At 33.8% G+C, this 26,587-nt stretch overlaps 1 protein-coding gene across 2 annotated transcripts; it reads left to right on the top strand.

Moving 5' to 3' along the window:
• Window positions 1–2,708: 2,708 nt before the first annotated feature.
• On the top strand, window positions 2,709–26,587 carry DNAJB14 (DnaJ heat shock protein family (Hsp40) member B14). Of its 2 annotated transcripts, none has more exons than XM_023763927.1 (7): window positions 2,709–2,895; window positions 9,503–9,648; window positions 20,077–20,175; window positions 21,829–21,923; window positions 22,900–23,009; window positions 23,820–23,992; window positions 25,966–26,536. In XM_023763927.1, exons 1-7 carry the CDS (start codon window positions 2,744–2,746, stop codon window positions 26,088–26,090), a joined length of 900 nt encoding a protein of 299 aa, XP_023619695.1. In that variant the 5' UTR covers window positions 2,709–2,743; the 3' UTR covers window positions 26,091–26,536. The 2 variants fall into 2 exon arrangements, with proteins under 2 accessions (XP_023619695.1, XP_023619694.1); XM_023763926.1 differs by having other exon boundaries at window positions 2,710–2,895; window positions 20,077–20,262; window positions 25,966–26,587.

Below are 26,587 nucleotides of genomic sequence, written 5' to 3' on the forward strand. Positions count from 1 at the left end.
TTCTCTATTTATAATGGCCTGGCCCTCTAGCAACTTCAGCGTGAAATTATAGCTAATTTGCCTATAAACGTCAGGTGGTCATAATAATCTGGCCACTCAGTGTATATTACATTATACTTAACTTGTTAATAATAGATTGTTGTCTAATTAGGAGCCTTTCTGTACCATCTACTACTAGATTGTTACAAAAACTCAATTTATTATATCTTTGGTGACCTCTTAAATGCATTAGCTAGGGAAAAATATGGTAGAAAGAAATTCTCATACAATGTATATGTATATATATATATATATATATATATATATATATAGGAGTGGGCAAAAGTAGGTTTATAGTTGTAATACAAATAAATAATTTAACAATTAATAAATAGCAATATAAAAATAAAATTTTGCATACTAGCAACTGTAAGCCTATGTTTGCCCACCCTGTTTTATATATATATATTTGCAAATTTACCAATGACACTGCTAGGATTTTATATATATATATTAGAGGCCCAGTGCACGAAAATTTGTGCACTGGGGGTGGGATCCCTCAGCCTGGCCTGTGCCCTCTCGCAGTCCGGGAGCCCTCGAGGGATGTCCGATTGATGGCTTAGGCCCGCAGGGAGCAGGCCTAAGCCAGCAGTCTGATATCCTTAGTGCTGCTGCACAGGCAGGTAAGGCTCCCGCCACTGCCACTGCACTTGCCAGCCAGGAGTCCAGCTTCTGGCTGAGCGGCACTTCCCCTGTGGGCGCACACTGACCACCAGAGGGCAGCTCCTGCATTTAGTGTCTGCCCCATGGTGGTCAGTGAGTGTCATAGTGACTGGTTGTTCTGCTGTTCGGTTGATTTGCATATTAGCCTTTTATTATATAAGAAAAGCTTTATTGAGATATAATTCACATACTATACAATTACTTTTCTTAAAACATACCATTTAGTGGGTTTTATTCACAAAGTTATACAACCATTACAACAATCACTTTTAGAACATTTTATTTGCCTCAAAAGGAAACTCCATGCACATTAGCAGTCACTCCTTATTTCTTCCTAATTCTACTGTTCCCTTCCCACTAGCTCTTGGCAATGACTAATCTACTTTCTGTCTCTGTAAATTTCCCTGTTCTATATATTTCATATATATGGAATCAAACAATATGGTCTTTAGTGACTTTTTCACTTAGCATGTTTTCAAGGTTTATCTATGTTGTAGTGTATATCAGTAGTTCATATATTTTCATTGTTAAATAATATTCCATTGGGCATATTGCATTTTATTTATCTACTCATCAGTTGATGGACATTTGGATTGTTTCCATTTTTTTCTGTTATCAACAATGCTGTTATGAACATTTGTAAGCCAGTTTTTGTGTAAATGTATGTTTTAATTTCTCTTGGGTATATACCCAGGGATAGGATTGTTGGGTCAAATGGTAACTATGTATTTCATCTTTAAAGAACAACCAAATGATTTTTCAAACTTGCCACATATTTTACATTCTCGCCAACAGTATATTAGGATTCCAGGTTTTCCACATCCTTGCCAACACTTGTTATTGTCCATATTTTTTATTATAGTCATCCTAGTACAGTGGTTCTCCACCTTCCTAATGCCGCGACCCTTTAATACAGTTCCTCATGTTGTAGTGACCCCCAACCATAAAATTATTTTCGTTGCTACTTTATAACTGTAATTTTGCTACTGTTATGAATCGTAATGTCAATATCTGATATGCAGGATGTATTTTCATTGTTACAAATTGAACATAATTAAAGCATAGTGATTAATCACAAAAACAGTATGTAATTATATATGTGTTTTCCCATGGTCTTAGGCGACCCCTGTGAAAGGGTCGTTCGACCCCCAAAGGGGTTGCGACCCACAGTTTGAGAACCGCTGTCCTAGTAGGTGTGAAGTGGCATGATTTTTTTTTAATGTATAGTTTTAACTTACGGAAAGTTTCACACATTCATCGGAGAGGGAATAATATTATCAGTCCCTATCACCCTCCCATCTTAACGATTATGAATATGTATATGGTCAATCTTATTTTATATATTCTCTCTACCTTCTCTTTTATGACCCATCAGTATTTAAATGAAATTCTAGACATACTATTATTATTTTATAGACTTAGTGTTTATATTTACTCATACATTTATCAAAGTATTTGCTCACCATTCCCTTCTACAGCCTGTCTAGAAGCATTTTTCTTCTGCCTAATATATTATAGTACCCTTTAGAAATCTTAGAAGTAAAATTTTTGGTCTTGTTTGTTTGAAAATGTTTCTAATCTGCATTTTTAGAAAATTAGTGCAGAACTTGAGTTGAAAGTTACTCTTTCTGAGCATTTTGAAGATATTATTTCAGTGTCTTTTAGCTGCCATTGTTGCTGTTGAAGAAGAAATAGGAAGTCTAATTTCTGTTTCTTTGTAGATAATCTTATCAACTACTTTTTCTTTGGTATTCTGCAGTTTTATCATGATATGACAATTAAAAGTGTCATAAGTAACTGAATGACAGTAATTTTGAGTTATTAGTTTTAAATTTCTTGTTATTCTACTTTTAAATTGTGATTAGTGTTCTGTAAACAGTTAAATACATAAGGGAATGCTTGCTCTTTAAAAAGATGCTATGGAGAGTTTTTATGGAGAACATGATTCTTAATTTGTCAGCTTTATAACTTCTCAAGATCATATATATGTAAACAGACATAATGTTTTTTGTATCTTTCTACAGCCCTATTGGAAATAATTATGAAAAATGGAAGCACAGCTGGAAATAGCCCTCATTGCCGAAAACCATCAGGTAGTGCTGATCAAAGCAAGCCTAATTGCACAAAGGACAGCACGTCTGGTAGTGGTGACGGAAAAGGCTACACCAAAGACCAAATAGATGGAGTTCTCAGGTAGGAATAAATATGACTTATATTTCAACTACAGTTGCTGCTAATGTAATTTTTAAATGGTATAACAGCTAAAAAAGTGTTTGAGTTATAATTCAGTAGAACAGACATCAAGAAATTGAACTCTGGGTATATTACGTTTTATATATATTTTTTAAATATATTTTTATTGATTTCAGAGAGGAAGGGAGAGGGAGAGAAGGATAGAAACATCAATGATGAGAGAGAATCATTGATTGGTTGCCTCCTGCATGCCCCCTACTAGGGATTGAGCCTGAGCACGTGCCCTTGACCAGAATTGAACCCAGGACCCTTCAGTCTGCAGGCCAAAGCTTTATCCACTGAGCCAAGCCAACTAGGGCTGTTTTATATTCTTTATAAAAACAGTGTGTAGCCCTAGCCAATTTGGTTCAGTGGCTAGAGCATCGGCCTGCGGACTGAAGGGTCCTAGGTTCAATTCTGGTCAAGGGCATGTACCTCGGTTGCAGGCTCCTCCCCAGCCCAGGCCCTGCCTGATCCGGGCTCATGCAGGAGGCAAGTAATCAATGTGCTTCTCTTAAATCGATATTTCTCTCGGACTTTCTCTCTTTCACTCTCTCTAAAAATCAATGGAAAAATATCCTTGGGTGAAGATTAAAAATAAATAAATAAATGAAATCAGTCTGTAAACTACCATCTTTGTATTCTTTATAAAGTCAGATTATACAATACCAACTCTATAGAAGGCTCCATCTATTTTTTTTTTAGTACTTCTAGATCATTATTTTTGAGCAAAATTATTTCAGTTTTTTTACATAGTACAGTATTTAGATAAAATACTGAAAGAGGACAGAAGAATTGTTCTGTCACATATATACCTGAAAGCAGAATTTTATGTGAGAAGAATCAAGGGCAATAGTAACAGCATTTTCAATTTTCCTACTTATGTTAATGAAGTATTGTTGAGTTTCTGTTAGTTGGCTTCTATACTCTCTGAAATTGGAGATCAGGTTATCTTTTGAGAGTTATGAGAAAAGAGATGAGATTGAAAGCTTGAGGAGGATGGTAAGCATATGAAATATTTGCAGAGCAGAAAAGAAGAGGGAATGGAAAGATTGTTGGTTAGCATCTGGGACCCAGCTATGTTTGAGACCATGAATTCTTACCTGGAAGAAGTATTAGCTTAGTAGTATACCTACATTAGAAATTGTTTCTCTGGTCAATAGTTTTATTATACCTTTTTTATTAGTAAATTTAGTTATTTTTCCCCTATGGGGACTAAATATGATTGAAACATTCTTTAATAGAATCCCTAGCTTATTCAAAATACTTCAGTTAATAACTTTATAATAGTTGATTAGCTCAATCATGGAACACGTATCCTATATAATAAAGAGGTAATATGCAAATTAACCCTCAAGCCCTCACAAGATGGCTGCCTACAACCAGGCCGGCAGGGGGTTAGTGAGGGATGACCAAACAACTGAATAGCAGGCTGCGTGGGGCGACCAGGCCGGCAGGGGGGTTGTGAGGGGTGACCAGGCCAGCGGGGGGGCAGTTAGAAGTGACCAGGCCGGTGGGGGGGGTGCATTTGGGGGCTACCAGGCCGGCAGGGACGGCAGTTGGGGGCAATTAGGCTGGCAGGGGGGGCAGTGAGGGGCAACTAGGCTGGCGGGGAGGGAAGTTGGGGGTGACCAGGCCGGCAGGGGGAGCAGTTAGGGGTGACCAGGCCAGCAGGCAGGGCAGTTAGGAGTGACCAGGCTGGCAGGGGGAGCAGTTAGGGGCCATCAGGCCGGCATGCAGAGGCAGTGAGGGGCGATCAGGCGGCAGGGGAGGGCAGTTAGGGGTGATCAGGCTGGCACGCAGAGGCAATGAGGGGTAATCAGGCTAGTGGGGGGCAGTGACCAGGAAGGCAGGCAGGTGAGCAATTAGGAGCCAGAGATCCAGGATTGTGAGAGGGATGTCTGACTGCTGGTTTAGGCCTGATCCTGGCCTAAACCAGCAGTCAGACATCCCCCAAGGGGTCCCAGATTGGAGAGGGTGCAGACTGGGCTGAGGGGACCCCTTTCCCCCACCCCCCATGCATGAATTTTGTGCACCGGGCCTCCAGTTATTTATATCATCTTCCAAAATGTTGCTTTAGTGAGGTAACAGATCACCAGAAAACACTTACATGCTGTATGTTTTTGTTTTTGTTTTACCTATACACAGGGGATTTTTCAGAAGAAAGCCATGTTATCTTGTTGTTAGCACGATTATGCAAACAAGTTGCTCAGTGACAATTTGGCTCAATGGGAGAAGCCATGCAATAATGCTGCATTCATTACATAAGTAAGACTAGCTTACAGTAAGATGGAAGAAAAAGGGTATAAATTTGTAAAAGTAACGTTCTGTGAAACTAAGCACATTGTTGTCCTTGAGTTGACATATATTGAAAAATTGAGGAAAAGGTGTCATGGATCTAATATGAAAGATTTTTAAGATCTCATTTTTAAAAGCCCATCTATTATTTTAAAATTTACAAGATCAGTGTGAAATCATTAACTGGACTTGCATTATAGTTATCAATTCAAAACACTTCTGTACAGCTATTAAGTAATTTGAATGATGGGCATTTTTATTTCATTAGGATTTGACTTAAATTGTAATTCTTTAAATGAAAAGAAATTATTTTGTTAAACTTATAAAATAAATAATCCTTTGCCTCCAAGAATAAATGTTTCCTTAAACACTAATAAACATGGATTATATTTAAATAACCAGTTATATAAAAAAAGAATTGAAAGAAGACCCTCCTCCCATGCCCACTATTCTTTTATGCACATAAAGGAAGACATGAAGGCTGAACCAGATATACTTCTCCAATGTTGAGCTCTCAGACAGATCTGTCTGTCTGTGTTGCACAATGTTTCCTTCGAGGGTAGTTAATGGGTTACCTCATTCTAATGTATTTTCTTTTTGCTTTCTTTCCTTCTTTCTTTTTAAAATTCCTTGGTGAGGATGGAGAAAAATATTTAAATCTTTCAGTAAGAAGCAAACTGTAAAAAGTGTGACAAATGCATTTTAGCTAGTGAAAAGCATGATGAACAAAAAATATGAATGAAAATAAATATATGAATTTATATATATTTCTCATTCAGGTATGAAAATTAGGTAAATGAGTATATTTGGAGTATTGAAATACGTAGCCTTCAGCTTTCCATTGGTGATTGTAGACTTCATACCTCTATGTTGGTTTCTCAAAGATTTCTCCTCTAACATATGATGAAAAATTTAGTACAAAAAAGATATGGCAAAGGTAGATACAGCTCAGAATTAGTGAAATAATTGATTTTCTTATTTTTTCCTCCTCATTGTGGTAATTCTTTTACCTCTATGACCCATCTCTAGAGGATTGTGAATTCCAACCTAATTTTTCTACACTTTTCAGTAACCCTTTCCTAGGCTGCTTTTTTGTATTGTCTAGCCTTTTGTGCTCAGAAATTATCAACAAAACAAATTTAGAGGTTTAATCTGGTACATAATTAAATATCTTGTGCATTCTAACCAAATAGTAATAACTTTAGGGTAGTTCAGTGTTTGGTTTACTACTCTTGTTTTCAGCATTCCTGTAGTATGACATATTTTTAGCCTATTCCTTGTTTCATAGTCTATTCTTCTTTATTCCAAATTGAGTTCTGATGCCAACTACATTTGCATTATAGCACATATCATCTTTAGCCTAAAAATTACTTGGATTCTCACCATTTCTGCTCTCAAATTGAATCAGTCATCCATCTGTCCATCTATTCATTCAACACACATGGTGAACAACACAGTGCCTGCCTTCAAGGGACCTAGTCTAAAAAGAGTGTTCAGACAAGTACACAGGTAGCAGCAGTACAGGGAGGTCATTGCTGGCAGAGGGCTAAGTTCTAAGAGTTTTGAGAGGCTATAAGAGGGTCACCAACCTAGTCTTGAGGATTTTTTGAGAAGAGAAAGAGCCAAGCTGAGGTTTGAGGAAGTGTTGGAAACTAAGCAAGACGGGAGGCAGAGAACGCATGTTCTGGGCACCAGAAATGACATTTGAAAATATCTAAGAGGGAAGAAAGTGTGTTTAAATATGGATTGGAAAAGCAAATTGCAAGGAAGGAGATGGTTAGTTACTCTGGAGTCTGAGGAGGTTCCTTTTCTTCTTGATTCTGGATCTCAACAGGATTTTCAAGTTGTACAAACTGATATTTGAATCCTTACTGTGCCTTTCCTAATCACTGTAGAGGCCTCCCCTTCCATTCCCCACCCCCCTTTGCCACTTTATTTTTCTCTAAATATGTATTACCATGTGACGTACTTTATATTTTATTTGTATATCTGTTCATTGCTTGGTCCTGTCCCAATTGTAAATTGAATGTGAGCTGGGATTTTTTGGATTGTTTTATTCCCCACTATAGCCTCTGAAACAGCATTTAGCAGAAAGTAGATGTTCAGTACATTTTTGTTGAAGAAATAAGTCCTGGTTTCTTCCTATCTATTACTTGGTTATATGACTTTTGGCAATTTACTTAACCTCTCAAAGCCTTAATTTCCTCATTGGTTAATTAGGAATAATATCTGCCTAATGAGGAGTAAATGAGATAATTTGTGTAAAATAATCAACATAATAAGATTTTACAATTCTCTATGTGAAAAGTTAGTGGACCAGATATAGTTTGTAATTTGAATCATTCATATTTAGAAAGGTAATAAGAAGTATGCATTGTACGTTACATAACTGGTAAGCAGCTCGGACCCTAATGGGAACATTTCTGCAATAAAACATACAACTATTCACTTAAATGGGATATATGAAGACTGTGTAGCAGTTTCACATTTGTTCGGGTCAAATTTTACCTTTCAGAGTTCAAGTCAGGTTTTTGCAACCAGATTATTTATAGAATAATTTAATGTTTTTCAGAGCTTAATGGATATTAGAACATGGATATTCTTAATGGATATTAGAGCATGGATATTGCTTTTAAAGCAATTTTACTACACTCTTTTTAGAAGCCTGTGCCTGACACACAGTAGTGTTCTATAAATGTTCCCTTCCCCTTTTTTCTATTGCATAGTTTCTAATATTCAGGAAAGTGAGTCTCTTCTATGGTAGGATCGTTCTCTGTTTTGTTCACTAATATATCTCAAGTGCCTGAACACTATCTGGGACATCATTGGTATTTAATAAATATTATTGATCAAATAAAGAAAATGTCATATTTATTAAATAAAACTGACTTGTGTTAATATTTGTTATCTAAAGTAGAAAAATCCAATTTTAATTATCATTATTATAAAGAAGGATTGGGTATCAGATTTTAATTTATGTGTTATGGAAAAATTTCTATAATTTTATATAAGGTCTTCTCTCTTTTTTTCTCCCTATTTAATATACCAAATAATAAATGATTTCATTATAAAAGAAGAGCTTTAGGCTCATTTATCCCAGAAATATTTACTGAGAGCCTGTCATGTACCAAGCGGTGTGATGTTTAATATATTTAGTAGTTTAAAAAAAAGATCAAGCCTGTCTCTTTTCTTTGAAAACTTTGAGTCGGTGTTTGAAACACTTTTGCTGCCAGGAACAATTATGCCTCAGATCTTTTTACCTGTTACTACCTCTGTCATCAAGCCACTTACACATGGAACACATCTAGAGTCATAAAGTCTGCTACAAAAATGTGTACGATGTACCTGGATTTTAGTGAATAAAAATTTTTAGGTTGTGAGAGAATGTTAGGATCCAAAAAAATTAATGTTCTCTGTTCCATTTAGAGTATTTTTTTTCCTAATATACTTTAAAGACTCCAGCTTTAGGGTTATAAACTATGTAAGTACAGTAGGTCCTTGGATAATGATTCATTCAACATTGTTTCATTATAACATTGATGAAATGCTGTAGGAACTTAACTCTTGTGTATGTAAATTAGCCTGTGGTAAAATTTGTTTTGTTACACATAATTTTGCTAAGTCACACAACGACATCAAGTGAGGACTTACTGTAATCTTTAAGAATATGCTTATCACAATGAAAATGGGAGTAACAAACATTTTTGCGTCCCATGATATATTTTACTGTGAGATTTTATCTTTCACCAATGAATTCTCTTTAACATGGCCGAGCTGAATTGACTTGCCTTGACATTTAAACCATAGTGTGCTGTGATTGTTTTTACATGCACTAAACTGTTGCTTTGGTATTTGGTTAGATATACATTACAGGACAACAAAACTCTTGAGTGTAACATATGCTATTCTTTAGCTACAATGTACTTGTGAGGATTATTGAATTTCTTTATGCTTAAAAGTTGTTCTTATCCTCTGTGCTCTGTCCTTCATCCACATTTGTTATGGATTTTGCTTTACTTCTATGTAGTTGTGATAAATTGCACCAAGGACATTCTCATGGTCAACTCTTCTTAGACTGGGAAGAGGTTGGAGGAATGGTCTGGTCGAAAAACAGATAAAGCATTAACCCTTAATAGGATAAGTTATCATTTGATATTGAGGAATCAGTCCACAGACAGTTCTTTATACTCTTCTAATAAATAAAACATTAGAGCTATTACATAAACTTCTTCCTTGAAATTTTCATTATAACACACTCTCTTGTTCACAGCATAAACAAATGTAAAAATTACTATGAAGTACTTGGAGTTACCAAAGATGCTGGTGATGAAGATTTGAAAAAAGCTTATAGAAAGCTTGCTTTGAAGTTTCATCCAGACAAAAACCATGCACCTGGAGCAACAGATGCTTTTAAAAGTAAAGTAAACCCTTTAAAGCAATTTTACCAAGCTCTTTTTAGAAGCCATTTAGTGTTTCAGAATATTAAATTTTGCCTTTAGACTGGTGCCTAGAAGCCAGCATAAGCAAGGGTCCTCAAAATCCTTTAAAACTTCACTAACTTGTTGTTCTAAGAGCCAAACAAATGCAATTTGGTTTCATGAAAGCAACATGCTTTCTAATTTACTGTGCACATCGTATAATGATTATGGATGAGCCTCTAGCATATTACCATCTGGTTCTAAGGGAACTAAAAGGAAAATATAGATTTTGTGAGTTTTTTAGATATTAGAAACATTAAGGTATTAGAATTGGGAAATTACTTGGAATTGCTATCTGCCCAGTGGTTTTATATTTCTATTAACTCTGGCCAAGTTTTGTATTTTTTATATGTAGTTCTAACTAATGTGCCTTTTTTCTTTTTAATAATTAGTTTCATTTCTCTTGCCTACTCTTTATTTGTCTTAATTTATCAATACTATTTTTGTTTTTTTGTCAATTTAGTAAATAAATGTAAAATAACTGATTTTGTAATTTCATATTTTGTTACATAGAACTTACTCATAATAGATAACTTCTAATTCATAGGAAAATGCTTAAATTTATGATTGTTCTTATGAATTTGGCATTTATAGAGCCAAGTATAATGCTTACAGTGAAATAAATGCTGGGATCTTGGAATAATAGGAAGGAGATATTCATTTTTAAAATATTTCTAAAAGATAGAGGACTCAATTGATCTTTTCTACAAAACAGTTTCCAAATGGTTTTATTTCTTAAAGGAAGTTGCCAAGCAAAATATGTTTGGGGATTGTTAATATATTCCAATAAAAACAGCCACCAAAGTGGTACTAAGTGAAAGTAAAATAATCAACGTGACTGAACCGTCTCTGTGTACTTAATGGTATCTTGGATAGTACAGGAAAAATTTCTTTACTCGAAAACACTAATTTAACTTTAGCATATATGGCCCCAAAAGTTAAGGCAAGATTTTCACATTATAAATTAAAATCATTTAATTTTTTTTGCTTTTAAAACATTTAAAAACATAGCGGCAGTGAGTTATTGGCATGTTTGTGATCTGCTAGGTCCGTGGTCGGCAAACTGTGGCTCGCAAGCCACATGCGGCTCTTTGGCCCCTTGAGTGTGACTCTTCCTAAGCCTTAGGAGTACCCTAATTAAGTTAATAACAATGTACCTACCTATATAGTTTAAGTTTAAAAAATTTGGCTCTCAAAAGAAATTTCAATCGTTGTACTGTTGATATTTGGCTCTGTTGACTAATGAGTTTGCCGACCACTGTCTAGGACCTAGACTCTAGTGATATCATTCCTCATGTTGAGAATGTTAAGCTGCTTTTTTCTCACATTTCTGCACTGAAGTCATGTTAGCATTATTGGTTTTGGAATAACAATAAGTGGATCTACCAATATTTTTACAGCCTGTGTTGCATTTTGAAGTGTTGAACAGCATTAAATGTCACCCCGGCTACACACCCAGAAGGGGTTTAACAAAGGTGATTGGTTGTACTTTGGTTTAGTATATTTTAGATTTTAATGCTCTGCTTTACAAAACTAGAAAGTTAATATTGATCAACATGCTAAGTTGATTTATCTCTAGAGGGAAGACATTATTCAGTATACAGGAGATTATCTATAAATCAGAATGCCAATTAATCCCAAAGAAGGTCAGAATAGGGAGTTTGTTGATGAGCCCGTTTTTCATTGAGTGAAAACTGCATAGAAAACCCAGGTTGTAATCCATAGGTGCTTGGTGAGTAAAGGCAGTTAATTAGAAAATATTACATGTAGTGTCATCATACAGAAATGACAAGTTTCATTCATCCAGCACACAGGATCTTTTCATTACCTTTTGGGTCATCTTATTTTAACCAGTCTATCTTAACTTCTGTTTGGGGGCTACCAAGCTGTTTAATCTAAGGAAAACTATAGTTTTTTCTTTTGTATAAAAGGTAAGTATAAGTTGATTGCTCTGTAATTGCCAAAACACTTTTTGCAGAACATAAAACCATTTGCTTTTAATTTCCTCTTAGAAAAAGAGGGGGTAATTGGTTTAGGGAATTAAATTAGATAGAACAGATATTTTCATTTGTGTGTTTTGTAAAGCTTTAAAAATAAAAGGTTGCTATCAAGGAGGGTAGAGTAAATGGACTTTCAATTCATGTGGCTGTTTGTTCTTTACAGTTAGGATTGTAAGTTTCTCAGAGCATGGAATAATATACTTCTATTTTGAGAGTGACTTTCACAATATGTGTAAGCACACTTTAAAGCAATACTTGACTGAAATACTTCCCTTCTCTCTGACATGGATGTTTTCAAAACAGTAACATTGTCTTCAGAGACTCACAAGTATTTTAGACACTATCTGAATAGTATCTTTGTTTTTCTATGTATACATGAATGTAATAAAAGGGATATGAATTAGCTGTATATGTTTGCTTGGTAAATAAGAATGGATCAGAGATATTGCCTGTGTTAGTTCAATATTTTTAATATCTAGAGTGTATCTCTAAACATAAAGAAGTCAATTCTAGTCTTTGGCCTAGTTCTTATAGACAGTCCGAGAATATGAAACACCCTCTTACTCAAAGAATTTGTCATTCATAAAGGGGAGTCAAGCCTCATACAGAACATTTGAAATAATAATAATACCTAACATTTGGCAAGCATTTTATAGTTTTTTATTTAATGCTTATTAAATACTAGTGCCCCAGTGCATGATTTCATGCACATTGAAAGGAAATTAATTAGAAGAAATATTTTAATATCACTATTCGCCCTTTCTCTATAATAGAAGGGTCAACCAAATTCACGATCAACAATGACAGATCGAAACACACGCATGAGATTGGTGCCAGCTAGAGCTTTTATATGTATTGCCCATGTGCAAGTCAACCTAGCCTTTTATAGATATAAAATAAACTTGTTTAATTAGACCTGCTTTCTGATTTAGATAAACTTTTTCCAGCCCAGTGAAGCTCCCCAACTTCTCTTTCAGGTAATTGTCAGCAGCACAGCAGTAAATATCAACATGAAGCAGATTATTATTGTAGATCACGCAGGGAGAACAAAGGGTAAAATAGTTAACTGCATCAGTGTTTGACTATATTCTGCGCAGTGAGAAAACCTGAAGTCATTTTTTAAGGTCCACCATTTCTTACCTCTTTGCAGTTGGGTCAAGTTTCTAAACTTTCTAAATCTCCGTTTTCCGGCTAATGAAAAGAAAATAGGATTCCACCCAGTTTCCTATCTACCTACTCCAGGACTTCTGTGAGGATCAAATGAGATGAGGCATGGGAAAACACTTCATGGACATTTGGTTATAGTGTGAAATGTTTCCACCTGGCTATAAAGCAAGTAATGTTCCTGGGCTGAAGAAACTGCAAGGAGGCTAGTCGCTAGGGAGAGGAAGCTGGGTGTTGCTACATGACATCATTACCTGGATGGACACTTAGCATATTAGCCTTTTATATATACAGATCTTATGAAATAGTTAGGGGACCAGTGTCATCCTCCTTTCACAAATAAGAAAATTAAGGCTTAGAGAGATTAACTGATTTACCCAGTACCCCAGACTGTATATAATTAAATACCAAAACATAGAATAAAGATATCTGAAGAAAAGTAAGAAAGATAAAATAACATTATAATCAGAGTAATAAGGGAAGCCTTCATATAAGTGAGAATTAAGAGTTTTCTCAAGAAAAATATGATTTATATGGTTAGAGAAGAGAGATGATGGTAGAAACTTGGGTATGAGAATGACACAAGTGATTTAAAAATCAGTGAAACTTTTCATTCTCAACAAAATGGAGATGTGCTTTTCCCTATTCCTCACACTAAAGTACAATTGAGTATTATAAAAAACAAACATAAAGCCCTAGCTGGTTTGGCTCAGTGGATAGAGCATCAGCCTGCAGACCGAAGGGTCCTGGGTTCGATTTTGGTCAAGGGCACATGCCTGGGTTGTAGGCTTGATCCCCAGTAGGCGTGCAGGAGGCAGCCGATCAATGATTCTCTCTCATCATTGATGTTTCTCTCTCTCCCTTTCCCTTCTCTGAAATCAATAAAAATATATTTTTTAAAAACACATAAGAAAACTCTGAAAGGTGGAGGAAGGTAGACTGGCTAGAGACCTTGGGATCCAAAGAACAACATGGCAGTAAGTTAGCTGAGTTTTGATTTTGTCTTTTATATAAGACTGGATGCTGGAGAAGCAAACAATCCAGAAACACCTATGAGCACAACAATCCCCAAGAAAAGCTTGATGTCTCTTAGCCAAATGAATAGAAAAGGGTAAACTGGCAAGACAGAAATCTTTTAAGCAATAGCCATTCTCCTGCAGCCAAATACCACAGACAAAAAACTGTGGCCACACCCACACTAACAAAGGCTAGGTAGAGAACCTAGACTGCCACCTTCTTCATGTATAATGAGATTCTCTAACCCACCCACCCACCCATCCCTCCTGGAGTGGTGGGAAAAAAGATTGCATAGGAGCTGAAATTTCCAGTTCTACCTGGCAATAACAAGGTGCCCTTTCCCCTCCCCATTGGGGTAATGTCATAAGTGGCCTGGTAGAGAGGACTTTCACCACCATCCAGAGGCAAACAAAGTCACATCCTCATGGTAAAGCCACCTGGAGAGTAGTAATGAGGCACCCCTATTCTTTCTAGTCAAATATATACCAGTGGAGACTTGATGGAAAATTAGAAATCCTATCCCTGCCTAACAGTAATAAGGAGCCTCTCCTTTCAGATGTCAAATAATAAGGTGGTATCCCCTTGTCCCATACCAGAATAGTGTCAGGGGGAGACAGGTAAAACAAGTTTCAGATAAGGTCCAAAGTCTCATGTTATCACATGTCAATCGAAAATCACCTGTCATAATAAGAAGCATGAAAACCTCAAACTGAATTTAAAGCCAACTGTAGATAATACATTTGGAGATGACAGAGAAGTTAGAATTGCCTAACATAGATTTTAACGCATTCATCATAAAACTACTTAAGTGAGTGATTGCAGCTATGCTTAAAACAAATTTCAAAAAAATAAGTTTCAACAAAGAAACAGTCTGAGCAAATAAGCAAATGATATAAGTAATCATATTGAGGTTTTACAGCTTGAAAATACAAAAATAAAAACTGGCAATGAATGGAATAAACAGCAGAATGGTAGAGGAAAGAATCAGTGAACTGGAAAATAGAAAAATAAGCATTATCCAGTCTGAACATAGCAAAAAAGTACTAAAAACAACAAAAAAAGTTGAAAGTTCCCGTACTTGGCAAGACATATAAGCTTATATAATTTGAGAAGTTAAATGTATTCCAAACAGATAAACCCAAAGAAATCCACTGTCAAACTCTGAAAACTAAAGACAAAGGAAAAGTCTTGAAATCCACAAAAGAGAAATGACATCTTACTTATAGGGGAAAAGTAATTCAAATGACAGACTTTCACATCAGAAATCATGCAGGCCAGGAGAAAATGGCATATTTTTCAAATACTGGAAGAAAAGAACTGTCAAACCACAATTGTATACCCAGCAAAAATATTCTTTCAGGAATGAAGGGGAAATCAAGACATTTTCAGATGAAGGAAAAATAAGAGAGTTTGTCATTAGCAGATATACCTTAAAAGAATAGCTAAAGGAAGTTCTCTAAACAAAATGAAATAGTAAAAGAAGGAATTTTAATATATCAAGAAAGAACAAAGAACATGGTAAGAAAAATATGGGTAAATGGAATATACTTTGCTTCTTCTCTTGAATTACTTTTGAAGCAAAAATATTTAACATTGTCTGATAGTTGTAAATGTTTGCTGAGAAAATATATAAAGCAATTATATTATAAATGAGGAAGGATAAAGGAAAGTAAAGAGAATTAAGGATTCCACAGTATACTTGAACTAGTAAAATGAAGACAGCAGTGGGCTGTGGTAAGTTATGTACATATAATGTAATACCAGTAGCAGCCACCAAAAAGCTGTACAGAAGTACACTCAGAAAATACTAGATAAATTAAAATGGAATTCTAATAAAAAGTTCAAATAACTCACAGGAATTTAGAAAAAATAAAACCACAAAAAATAAAATGCAGACATAAGCCCTAACTCATTAGTAATGACATTAAATGTAAATTATCCATATATCAATTAGATTGATAGAAAGTTAAATAATTATTTGACTATATATTATCTACAAGAAACTCACTTCATTTATGACAGTTTAAACAGGCTGAAAGTAAAGAGATGGGAAAAGATACATCATGCAAACATTAATCAAAAGAAAGCAAGAGTGGCTATGTTAATATTAAGTAGACTTGGTACTAAAAAAAAAAATTACCAGACAGGGGCATGATGTTATGATAAAAGGGTCAGTCCTTCAAGAAGACATAACAATATAAACGTGTATGCACCAAAGAACAGAGATGCAAAAATATGTAAATTAATAACTAATATAACTGGAAGAAGAAATAGACATTCACAATTGTAGTTGGAAATTTGAACACTTCTCACTCAACAATTGATAGAACTAGACAGAAAATCAGCAAGAATATAGTCTGATGTTTAACAAAACTTGTATAGGATTTGTATGCTCCAAGCTATGCAATACTAGTGAAAGAAATCAGAGAAGATATAAATAAATGTAATGATATCATGTTCATTGATTGGAAGATCAACATAGTAAAGATATCAAGTCTCTCCAAAATGATATGCATATTTAACACAATTCTGTTAGAATCCTAGCAAGACTTTTTTTTCCTCTAGCAAGATATTTTGTAAGTAAAAGTAAGTTTATCCTAAAACTCATGTGGAAAGGCAAAGAACCTGAATACAAGAAAATGATTTATAAAAAGAATAGAATAAGAGTAATCAGTTTGCCTGATTTCAATGCTTACTTTATAGCTACAGTTATTAAACCTGTGGTATTTATAAAGGGATAGACTTAGATCTAGGGAACCCACATATAGACCCATACAAATATTCCCAATTGATATTTTACAAAGGTGCAAAAGCAATTTAATAGAGGAAAGATAGTCTTTTCAGCAAATGGTTTTTGGAGTAATTGAATGTTTATAAGCAAAACAATAAGTTAACCTTGACCGAAATCTGTGCTTTATCCAAGAACAAACTAAAAATGAATAAATTTAGAACACCACTTTTTGAACTGTTAGCAAAAAATCATGCGGACAAATCTTTAGGATCTTGGGCTAGGCAATGATTATAAAAAAAAAACACTGATTAGTTGGACTTCATCAAAAGTTTTTAAAAGTTTGCTCTGCAAAGACCTTATGAAGAGGAGGAAAAGATGAGCGACAGGAAGGGAGAAAATATTTGTCAAGCACATATCTGATAAAGACTAGTATTTCAAATATATAAAGAACTCAAATTTTAAAAAAAGAGACAATCTAGTTAGAAAATTGGTAAGAGATATGAAGAGACATTCCACTGAAGATGATATACAAATGGCAAATAAGCATATGAAAATAATCTTAACATCCATTGATTAGCCATTAGAAATAATGCACAGTAAAACCAAAATGAGATACCATTACACACCTAAATAAATGTAATGATATTATGATAAATAGTTACGAGATCAGCTACTGGTATGGCTGCAGAGAAACTGGATCATTCAGACATTGTCGATGGGATGTAAAATGACAGTCACTCTGTTAAACAGTTTGGCAGCTTCTCATAAAAACTAAGTATTCAGATGCCATGCCGCCCAGCAGTTGCATTCCAAGGCATTTATCACAAAGAAATAAAAATTTATGTTTATACCCAAACTTGTATCCAAGACTAGAAACAACTCAGATGCTGTTCAGTGGTTGAGTGGTGAAACAGTGATATATTCATATTATGAAATAAGAAGCAATGAACTCTATTGTTTTCCATAGCAACCTGGATGAATCTCAAAAGAATTATGCTGATTGAAAAACGCAAATCCCAGAAGATTTTATTTCACTTATATACTGTATTATTTCACTTATGTAATAAACTTTTGAAATGCCAAAAGTTTAGAAGTAAGGAATAGATTAGTGGTTGTCAGTAGTTAAAAAAGGAATGGAGGGGAAGGAAGTCGGTGTGGTTGTAAAATGGCAATATGAGGATGGTGATGGAAATCTCCTGTCCTGATTGTATCTAGTCAGCACCCTATCTGTGATACTGTACTGTAATTTTACAAGATACTACCTTTGGGAGAAATTAAATAACAGGTGCAGGGATCTCTATTATTTATTTCTTACTACTTCATGTTACTCTAAAGTTATTTCAAAATAAAAAACTAATTTAAAGAAAAATGAGTAAAGTGAAAGGTATCTTTTTGTGAAGTTACTGAGACTGAGGTAGAAATGTATCTTGTCTTTGAATACCAAAATAAATTTTGGATTTAATCTTTAGATAATAAGGAACTGAAAGAAATTTTGATTATGCTGTACACCACAAAGTAAATAAATAGTTAGTCACAGTAGATAACATAAATTGTTTTACATATATACTTATGGATTATGAAAGTATTTCACAAGTAACACAAAATATCTTAATGTTTGGAAATTTTTAAAAAGTAAAACCTTAAAAATAGAATTGTGTTGATAATATATTAGTAGTTTAAAAAGTAATAGCATTATGAAATTACTTGAAATAGTCTATTCAGTGAATAGAGGTTAAATTCTAAAACTGATATTATTACGGGAAGTACAACTTCGGCAGATATTGATAGATATTTTTTTTGTAGGTATAGGTTAAAACCTTGGTGTTGTTTGTCAGTACATTGTTTGGATCTCTGATTATGCTTCCACATTGGAGCGACTTTATAAATGATAGCTATATTTCTAAGTCATAGATCTGCCTGAGAATCTGAAGAAAGTTTTGTACCATCTCTTCAAATAAATGGATCATCCACCTCATTTTTCATACATTAGAGTTTACATACCATCAGAGACATATCTTTGAAATCCAGGTTTAAGAAGCCCTATCAGAAGAAAAGTTCCAGAGTATCTGTGTATCATTAATTTCAGTGTGATAGGTGATCAGCCCAAAACAACTGCCTAATGAGCATCTGTTTGCTTGCACAGTACCTATAGCAGCCACCACAAGGGACTCAGAAAGCATTTTTAAAATATCCCATATTGCAAGAGGTTTATGAGATCTAGTTTAAGAAGGAAACTATATTTATGAAATGATTATTAGAAGTGTAAGAATGAGAATAGGGTAGTTTCTGCTTTTGTTAATTACCTTAAGACATTTTCACAACCTATGTAACATTGCCTTTTTTAAAAATTAATTTTTAAAATTTTTCTTCCATTACAGTTGACATACAATATTACATTAGTTTCAGGTGTACGACATAGTCATTAGACATTTATATAACTTATGAAGTGGTTACTCTGATACCATTGCCTGTTTTGGATACGGGAGTCTGAGAGAGAGAATTCTTTATAAATAAATATGAAGAAAGTAACAAAGTGAGATGGGAAAACTAGAGACTATCTGGATTCATTTAAAAACAAATTCAGGCCGGGCCACTGGCTCAGTGGGTGAGCCAGGAGGTCATGGTTTGATAACCAGTCAGGGCACATGCCCAGATTGTAGCTCAATCCCCAATTGGGGGCACCCAGGAGGCAGCCAATCAATAATTCTCTCTCATCATTGATGTTTCTATCTCTCTCTCCCTTTTTCTCTGAAATCAATAAAAATATATTAAATAAAAACAAATTTAGACTTTATGCTGAACTATTGGAATAATGCAGTGAAAACATAGACATAGTTTCTTCCCTCATGAAGTTTACAGTTTTAAGAGGAATAAATTTTTCAGAAATAGAATGAAAAATAACTCATTCTGGGCTGGAGTGTGCAAAAAAAAAAAAAAAGATTTATGATGTAGGTTGCATAGAGTTTACTTGCTAAAAAGTTTTTTTGACCTTGAACAAGTTTCCTAACCTTCTTGAGCCTTATGGGGCTCATCTGTACAGTGGGCATCATAATGAATAATATATTAAGGTTTGGGGTTCAGAGCCTGGCAGTAGTACTGACTACTATTATTATTGGTCTGAATGGCACTAATGAATGACTAGATCAGGATACTCAAAAAAGAAGAAGCAGAATGTTAGGGGATGAAGCCCAATAGTAAGAAAGTAAGATGGACATTTCCTTACATTTAAGGCAGTCTACTTGCCTGTCTACTATAAAAAATTGTATTGGGAGGTAATAATATGTGTAATTGCAAGCAAAGATAATATCTTTACAAGAAAGTTTTACTGTTCTACTATTTTGTTGATTAGCCTCAAGTAGTTTTTGTTATTGTTTGTTAACATGACAGTTTTTATATGGGGCAGTCTTGTAATATAAAAACTTTGCTTACCAACTCTTATTCATTACTTTTTCAGAGATTGGAAATGCTTATGCTATTTTAAGCAATCCAGAAAAACGAAAACAGTATGACCTCACAGGCAATGAAGAACAAGCGTGTAATCCACAAAATAATGGTAGATTTAATTTCCATAGAGGTTGTGAAGCTGATATAACTCCAGAAGACTTGTTTAATATATTTTTTGGTGGTGGATTTCCTTCAGGTATTTTAATGTTAATTATAAGTATTATATTTTATGAAGCTAGAGATTTTTACTTCCAGATAGGCTATTTAGTGATTTAGCTACCTTCTTTCCTGTATTTCTTACAGCATTATTATCCTGTGATGGTTTCTTATGAAAGTAGAAGAAAAATGTTATACTCATTACTTTTACTATAAGTCTGCCTTTTTCATAGAACATATTTTAATTAAAAAAATAAAGAAATGAAGAGTACCAATATTCTGTATTTTACATAAAGCTTAAGAAAGGATATATATATAAGTAGGAAATTCAGTGATAATGTCTTAGTTAAGTGCTATTATGGTTATGGATGACTATTTAACATTGATTCTCTGGAAAGCTTTGTATATATTTTATTAATGTTATAGATTGCTAATTTTGATATATGTGGAAGTGCTTTCCATTGAAATATTAAAATGTCTGATTTATAGGTTATATAAAAAGTGAGTCGGTTTTAAAAATTATATTGGAATAGAAATAATTACTTAAACTAGGCTATCAAAGTAAAATATTATAGAGTACTACTAAATGAATAGATTTTATAATACTAGTATAAGTATTATTATGCTAGTTTATATTTACTGTGAGTTGTATGGAAATTAATTTTCTTTAAGAGCAGCTTCTCTAAGGTGTTTATAATTAAACCTCCAGTCTTTTTTACAACATTTCCTTAAGGTTCTCAGTTAAACATCCCATTCAAAATTCAGAGAACTTTTATAAACACAGCGATATAATTTGATCTGGTGGCTCTGTCTGAATTTTTCTGAGAAAGATGGTAATCATAGATAGGACATCTTATAAAGAATCCTTGAAGGACAGAGAATGTGTAAATACAAATTAATGACTACAAATATAACCTATATTTTTAAACATTAGGATATATAATTACATCTCAGAAAAAATATTCAGAATAATAATTCTGACTAAAAATATGCTAGGAACAATTAGATATCTTTCAGGTAGTAGTGAATTTTCTGATAGTATTTTCACAGTTCTTTTGCCTTTGTACCATAGCTTGTTTTGTCAGTTGTAGCCATGTCTGGTTGGTCACCTTATTTGAAAACAACTTGAATATCCATCAGAAGGAGAATATTTGAATAAATTGTGGCTTACCTCTACCATAGTGTATTCTACAGCTATTTTTAAAAAAATAATTTTTGATTTTTAGATATATTTGTGATTAGTTGATAAATGCAGAATGCAGGGTTTCAGAGTAGTGACCAAGGTTCATAAAAGCAACCAACCACAAAAAATGTTCTCTGTGTATGCATATTAGGGAGGAACTTATATTCAAGTTTTCATAAGGAGAGAATTCTACTTTACTTGAAAGGAAGCAAAGTCTGGGAAGAATCATTGCTGTTTCCTTTCACCCTTCACTCACAAATGAAGAAGGCAATTAAGCATTCACTGCTCAAACATGTATTATTTTAGTAATTTTTAAAAATTAAAATATGAATAAAACAAAGTATTTTCTTTGTAAAAGAAAATATAATTTTTTAAAATCATAATTGTCCTCCCTAATTTAACCTTGCTTTTAATTTTCTCTAGGTAGTGTACATTCATTTTCAAATGGGCGAGCTGGTTATAGCCATCAACATCAGCATCGGCATAGTGGACATGAAAGAGAAGAAGAAAGAGGCGATGTATGTTTATGATATGAGTAGAAATTATAAAATGGCAAATTTCAGCTCAGGAAAAGCAATTAGAGTTGTCTGAAAATAGAGCAAGTTTTTCTAAAAGGAAGTAGTGAGTTTTCTCTTACCAGAGTTGTTCAATAGACACAAGAATATTCCTTAGAGATATTAGGGGAGCAGGAGGGTGGTTGGGCAATATGAAACCTTTACATTTGGTATTCTATGATTCTAATGAAGGTAACCTGCAGTGTGCATATTTTGAAGGTTACTTTTTTAAAAATATATTTTTATTGATTTCAGAGAGGAAGGAAGAGGGAGAGAGAGAGAGAAACATCAATGATGACAGAGAATCATTAATCGGCTGCCTCCTGCATGCCCCCTACTGGGGATCGAGCCCTCACCCGAGCATGTGCCCTTGACCAGAATCAAACCCGGGACCTTCCAGTCCCGCAGTCCAACGCTCTATCCACTGTGCCAAACCAGCTACGGCTTGAAGGTTACTTTTCATTGTTAGTCCTAAAGAATTTAGAATTTATACTGAAAAACTTAAATTGGATGTAACAGTTATACCTTATTGCATACAACAATTAAATCACATGAAGTGGAAAGAGCACTAGACTAGAAATTAAAAGGCCTAGGCCCCTACTCTGCCATTCAAGCTTCCAATGCTCTACCTTCAAATCCAGAGTAGAAATGCAACCTGTTGCCTATTGATAAGAGTCTGTGGGTGCGAGAGAAAGAAGTTCTCATCTGTAAAGTAAGATCAGGTTGTTTCAGTGTTTTCCAAATCAGGATCCCTAGGTGAAGCACCTGGAAAGCTAAGTTTTTAAGAATCACCTCAGGAAGTTATGTTCAGGCAGATTTGAAAGCACTGAACCAGATGATCTTAAATGGCCCTTCTGCCTATAAAAATGCATGACAACTGTTGGATTATTGACAGCTACAGTTATATTATAATTTGTTATTCTTTGATTATTTTTTACAGGGAGGCTTTTCTGTGTTTATCCAGCTGATGCCCATTATTGTATTGATTCTTGTGTCATTATTAAGCCAACTGATGGTCACTAATCCTCCTTATTCCTTATATCCCAGATCGTAAGTAGCTAAGTGAAGTTTTGTAAAAAAGAATTTTTGTTTTTATCTGGCTTTCATTAAAAGGCCTTGTGATTTTTTTTTAAAATTTTTAAGTGCCAAATCTTCTATTACTACAAGTATACCAGGTTTTTAAATGTCCAGTGTTTAAAATAGTTAAGTGATAAATTTATATATGTTGTTAGTTTACATCTGTTCCATTGTGGATAAGGACAGTGCTATATTTGAACTTGTTAGCAATTTCATGTAATAAGTAATGACATTAAAGGCAAAAGTACTTTAAAAGACAAAAATAGAATTGTCATAATCTTACATAGGTTTGTGTTTATTAAGGAGGAAATGATTTCAGTCTTCTGTTTGTTAAATATTAAGTAAAAACATATTTGTTATCTGAAATATTTTTTCATAATGTGCTTGATATATGAGGTCCATACATAAAAGCAACTTAATGCAGCATCTACTCTAGAAAACTTTAGTGTAATACAATGAACATATAGGAAGCTCTGTAAAATCCTACTGCCAGTGATTTTACAGTATTAAAAACATTGGTCTAAAAACAAGAAATAAATTTATATTTCTTCCAAATAAAATTTTTATTAACTAAAAATTGAGAGAACTTATAAGAACATAGTATATTAAAATATGATTACTTTTTTATTACATGATGGTAATAGTTGTGAATTTGAGATAATGTAAATAAGTGATTACCAATAATTTTAATTCTTTTTAATTATTTTTGTTAGCTTGGTTTATAGTAGCAGATCAACATGTACAATTTTAATTAAAAATAATGATCAAGCATTTCTTTTACAGTGGATCAGGGCAAACTATTAAAATGCAGACAGAAAACTTAGGTGTCGTTTATTATGTCAACAAGGACTTTAAAAATGAATATAAAGGAATGTTATTACAAAAAGTAGAAAAGAGTGTGGAAGAAGATTATGTGACTAATATTCGAGATAATTGCTGGAAAGAAAGACAACAGAGTAAGTTGATCAAATGTTTAACCTTTAACTTATTCAAAGTCTTGGGAAGTGATTACTGCAGATTTTCTTAAAGAATGTTCTAGAATTGCCTAGTATATAATCAGAACTCAATTCTTAAATGAGACAGTATGTTTTAACGTACCTGTGGCCTGTAACAATTCAGCATATAACAAGGACTTAAGTGGTATTTGTGTTACCTTTGTCATCAATAAATATTTGGTTGAATAAGTGAATAATATCATCATTTGGACAATTGTTGAAATTGAATGTGGACTATGTATTAGGTCAGCGGTTCTCAACCTGTGGGTCGAGACCCCTTTGATGGTCGAATGACCCTTTCACAGGGGTCGCCTAAGGCCATCCTGCATATCAGATATTTACATTACGATTCATAACAGTAGCAACATGACAGTTATGAAGTAGCAAAGAAAATAATTTTATGGTTGGGTCACAACATGAGGAAGTGTATTTAAAGGGCCAGAAGGTTGAGTACCACTGTAGGTGGTATGATATCATTATTAACTTTCTGAATTTGAAAATTGTATTATGGTTATGTGAGAGAGTGCAATTGTTCTTAAGAAAAATATGCTAAAGTAATTAGGAATGATAGGTCATGATGTCTGTAACTTATTCTCAAATGGTTCTATAAAGTATTAATAACCACCACAACAGTCACAAGTTTTTATTGTAGAAACAGTAAAAGCAAAATTGACAAAATGTGAGGTTTGAAATTTTCAAAATAAATTCCAATAAATTCAGTACATCTATCTATATGTTAGTGATTTTGAATAAAGATGGAAGTGGGAGGGGCTCAGTATAACATTTATTAACCCATTGATTGAATGTTTTATTAGTTAAGTAAAATGAGATTATCTTCTTTTTAACTTAATACAATCAAAGAGATTTTTGGCCAATGAATATTCTTTCAGTGTTTTTCTGTTTTGGAGTCACTTCTAACACTCTCTAATGCTTAAATTGGTAAAATAGGTGTTTTATGAAATACAATAAATAATTTGAGGTAATGGAAAGAATATTAGACTAGGATTGGGAGATTTGGATTGGAATCCAGGTTCTGCCATTCACTAGCCCTCTGAACTTTGAGTTAACTACCTCATTTGGAAAGAATCAGCTGCAAATGGATTTTCTAAGTGCCTCATTTGTAAATATATTAGTTGTTAAATTCAAGCCTGAATGATTGAATAAAGATCATTCCTGAAGATATTTAAAAATAGAAAACACTCTTACTTTGAGTATACTGTTTGTGGTCCTGGCTGATGTCCTCTACTTTGGTCACTGTTTCCCCCTTTTTTTTTGTTACATCTTCTCTAAGTACTGCCACCCTTTCGAAGTGGTACCAAACAGTGAAATGGCTGAGAATAACAGGAAAACAAGGAAAACTCTGAAGAATGTTTGATACCTACTTCATTTATTTTTCTTTAGTAATGTATTCCACATACTGAAGGCAGCCTCAGAAGTACTTATTGCTGAATGTCACTACGATGATTGTAGAGGAAGCTTTTTTCTCCTTTGTGTTCCTTCAGTACAGTTATTGTATATATATTTTTTAAATTCAAGCAAACTCAGAACAGATTTCAAAATTTTCTACTTCCAAGTCTTGGAAATAATTAATGTGAAACCTTAATAAAAGGTCACAGCAAAAACAACCAGTAGCAGAATAGCATATGGATTCAAGATGCTGCTTTAGAGCAGTAGTTCTTAAACCATTGGGGACAGGAGTGGAGGGAAAAGGTTGACAGGACTCCATCTTTGTTTCTCTTCCAGAGCAGTTCTGTGTTTGTTTTACATGCTAGGTTTCCAAGTAGCTTTTAGGAGTAGCACTTGGACTTATTTAAAAAAAAAAAAGTCAATTAACAGAAGTACATTGAAAGGTTTCTATGAAACATCATTTGTGTTAAAAAAAAAAACAACTTAAATTATTATTTACTTAGCAAAATATTTTTGTTTATTAACAGAAGTAGATATGCAATATGCAGCAAAAGTGTATCGTGATGAACGACTTCGGAGGAAGGCAGATGCCTTGAGCATGGATAACTGCAAAGAACTGGAGCGGCTGACCAGTATTTATAAAGGAGGATGAACTGGAATTTTATTTATATCTTTTAGCATACTATTTATTTTTTCTGTGAGTTTAGTTTCATCATGAGAGCTAAAGAAAAAGATTTGTTGTTAAAAACTAAACTGAATAGTTGGTCCCTGAAATTTTGGACTGTTTATGACCTACTGACTCCTTTAAATAGTAATAAACTGAAAACTAAAATCAATATTTTAGTTATGCTTCTGTAATTATTTTCACTTTAAAAGCTTTTATGGTGACTAACAAAAATGTCTCAAGAAAGGATTATCACACCTGTAGCAGTTTTCAGTTTTAGTGATTCTCCATTTTTCCCCTTGTTATGTAAATATTTATGAAATGATCATTTTGTGTACATATAAGTTATTGCCTTTTTATTTAAATTCTTTGTGTTTAGCTCCATGAGAAACTTCAGTTTAAATTGATGGAATAAATGTTCTGTGACAAAATTACATGTTACTTGTCAGATGTTGAATGTGTAGAGTTTAAACACTGAAACTTTT

This window comes from Myotis lucifugus, unplaced genomic scaffold (assembly GCF_000147115.1).
Source record: "Myotis lucifugus unplaced genomic scaffold, Myoluc2.0 scaffold_308, whole genome shotgun sequence".
NCBI classification, from domain to species: Eukaryota; Metazoa; Chordata; class Mammalia; order Chiroptera; family Vespertilionidae; genus Myotis; species Myotis lucifugus.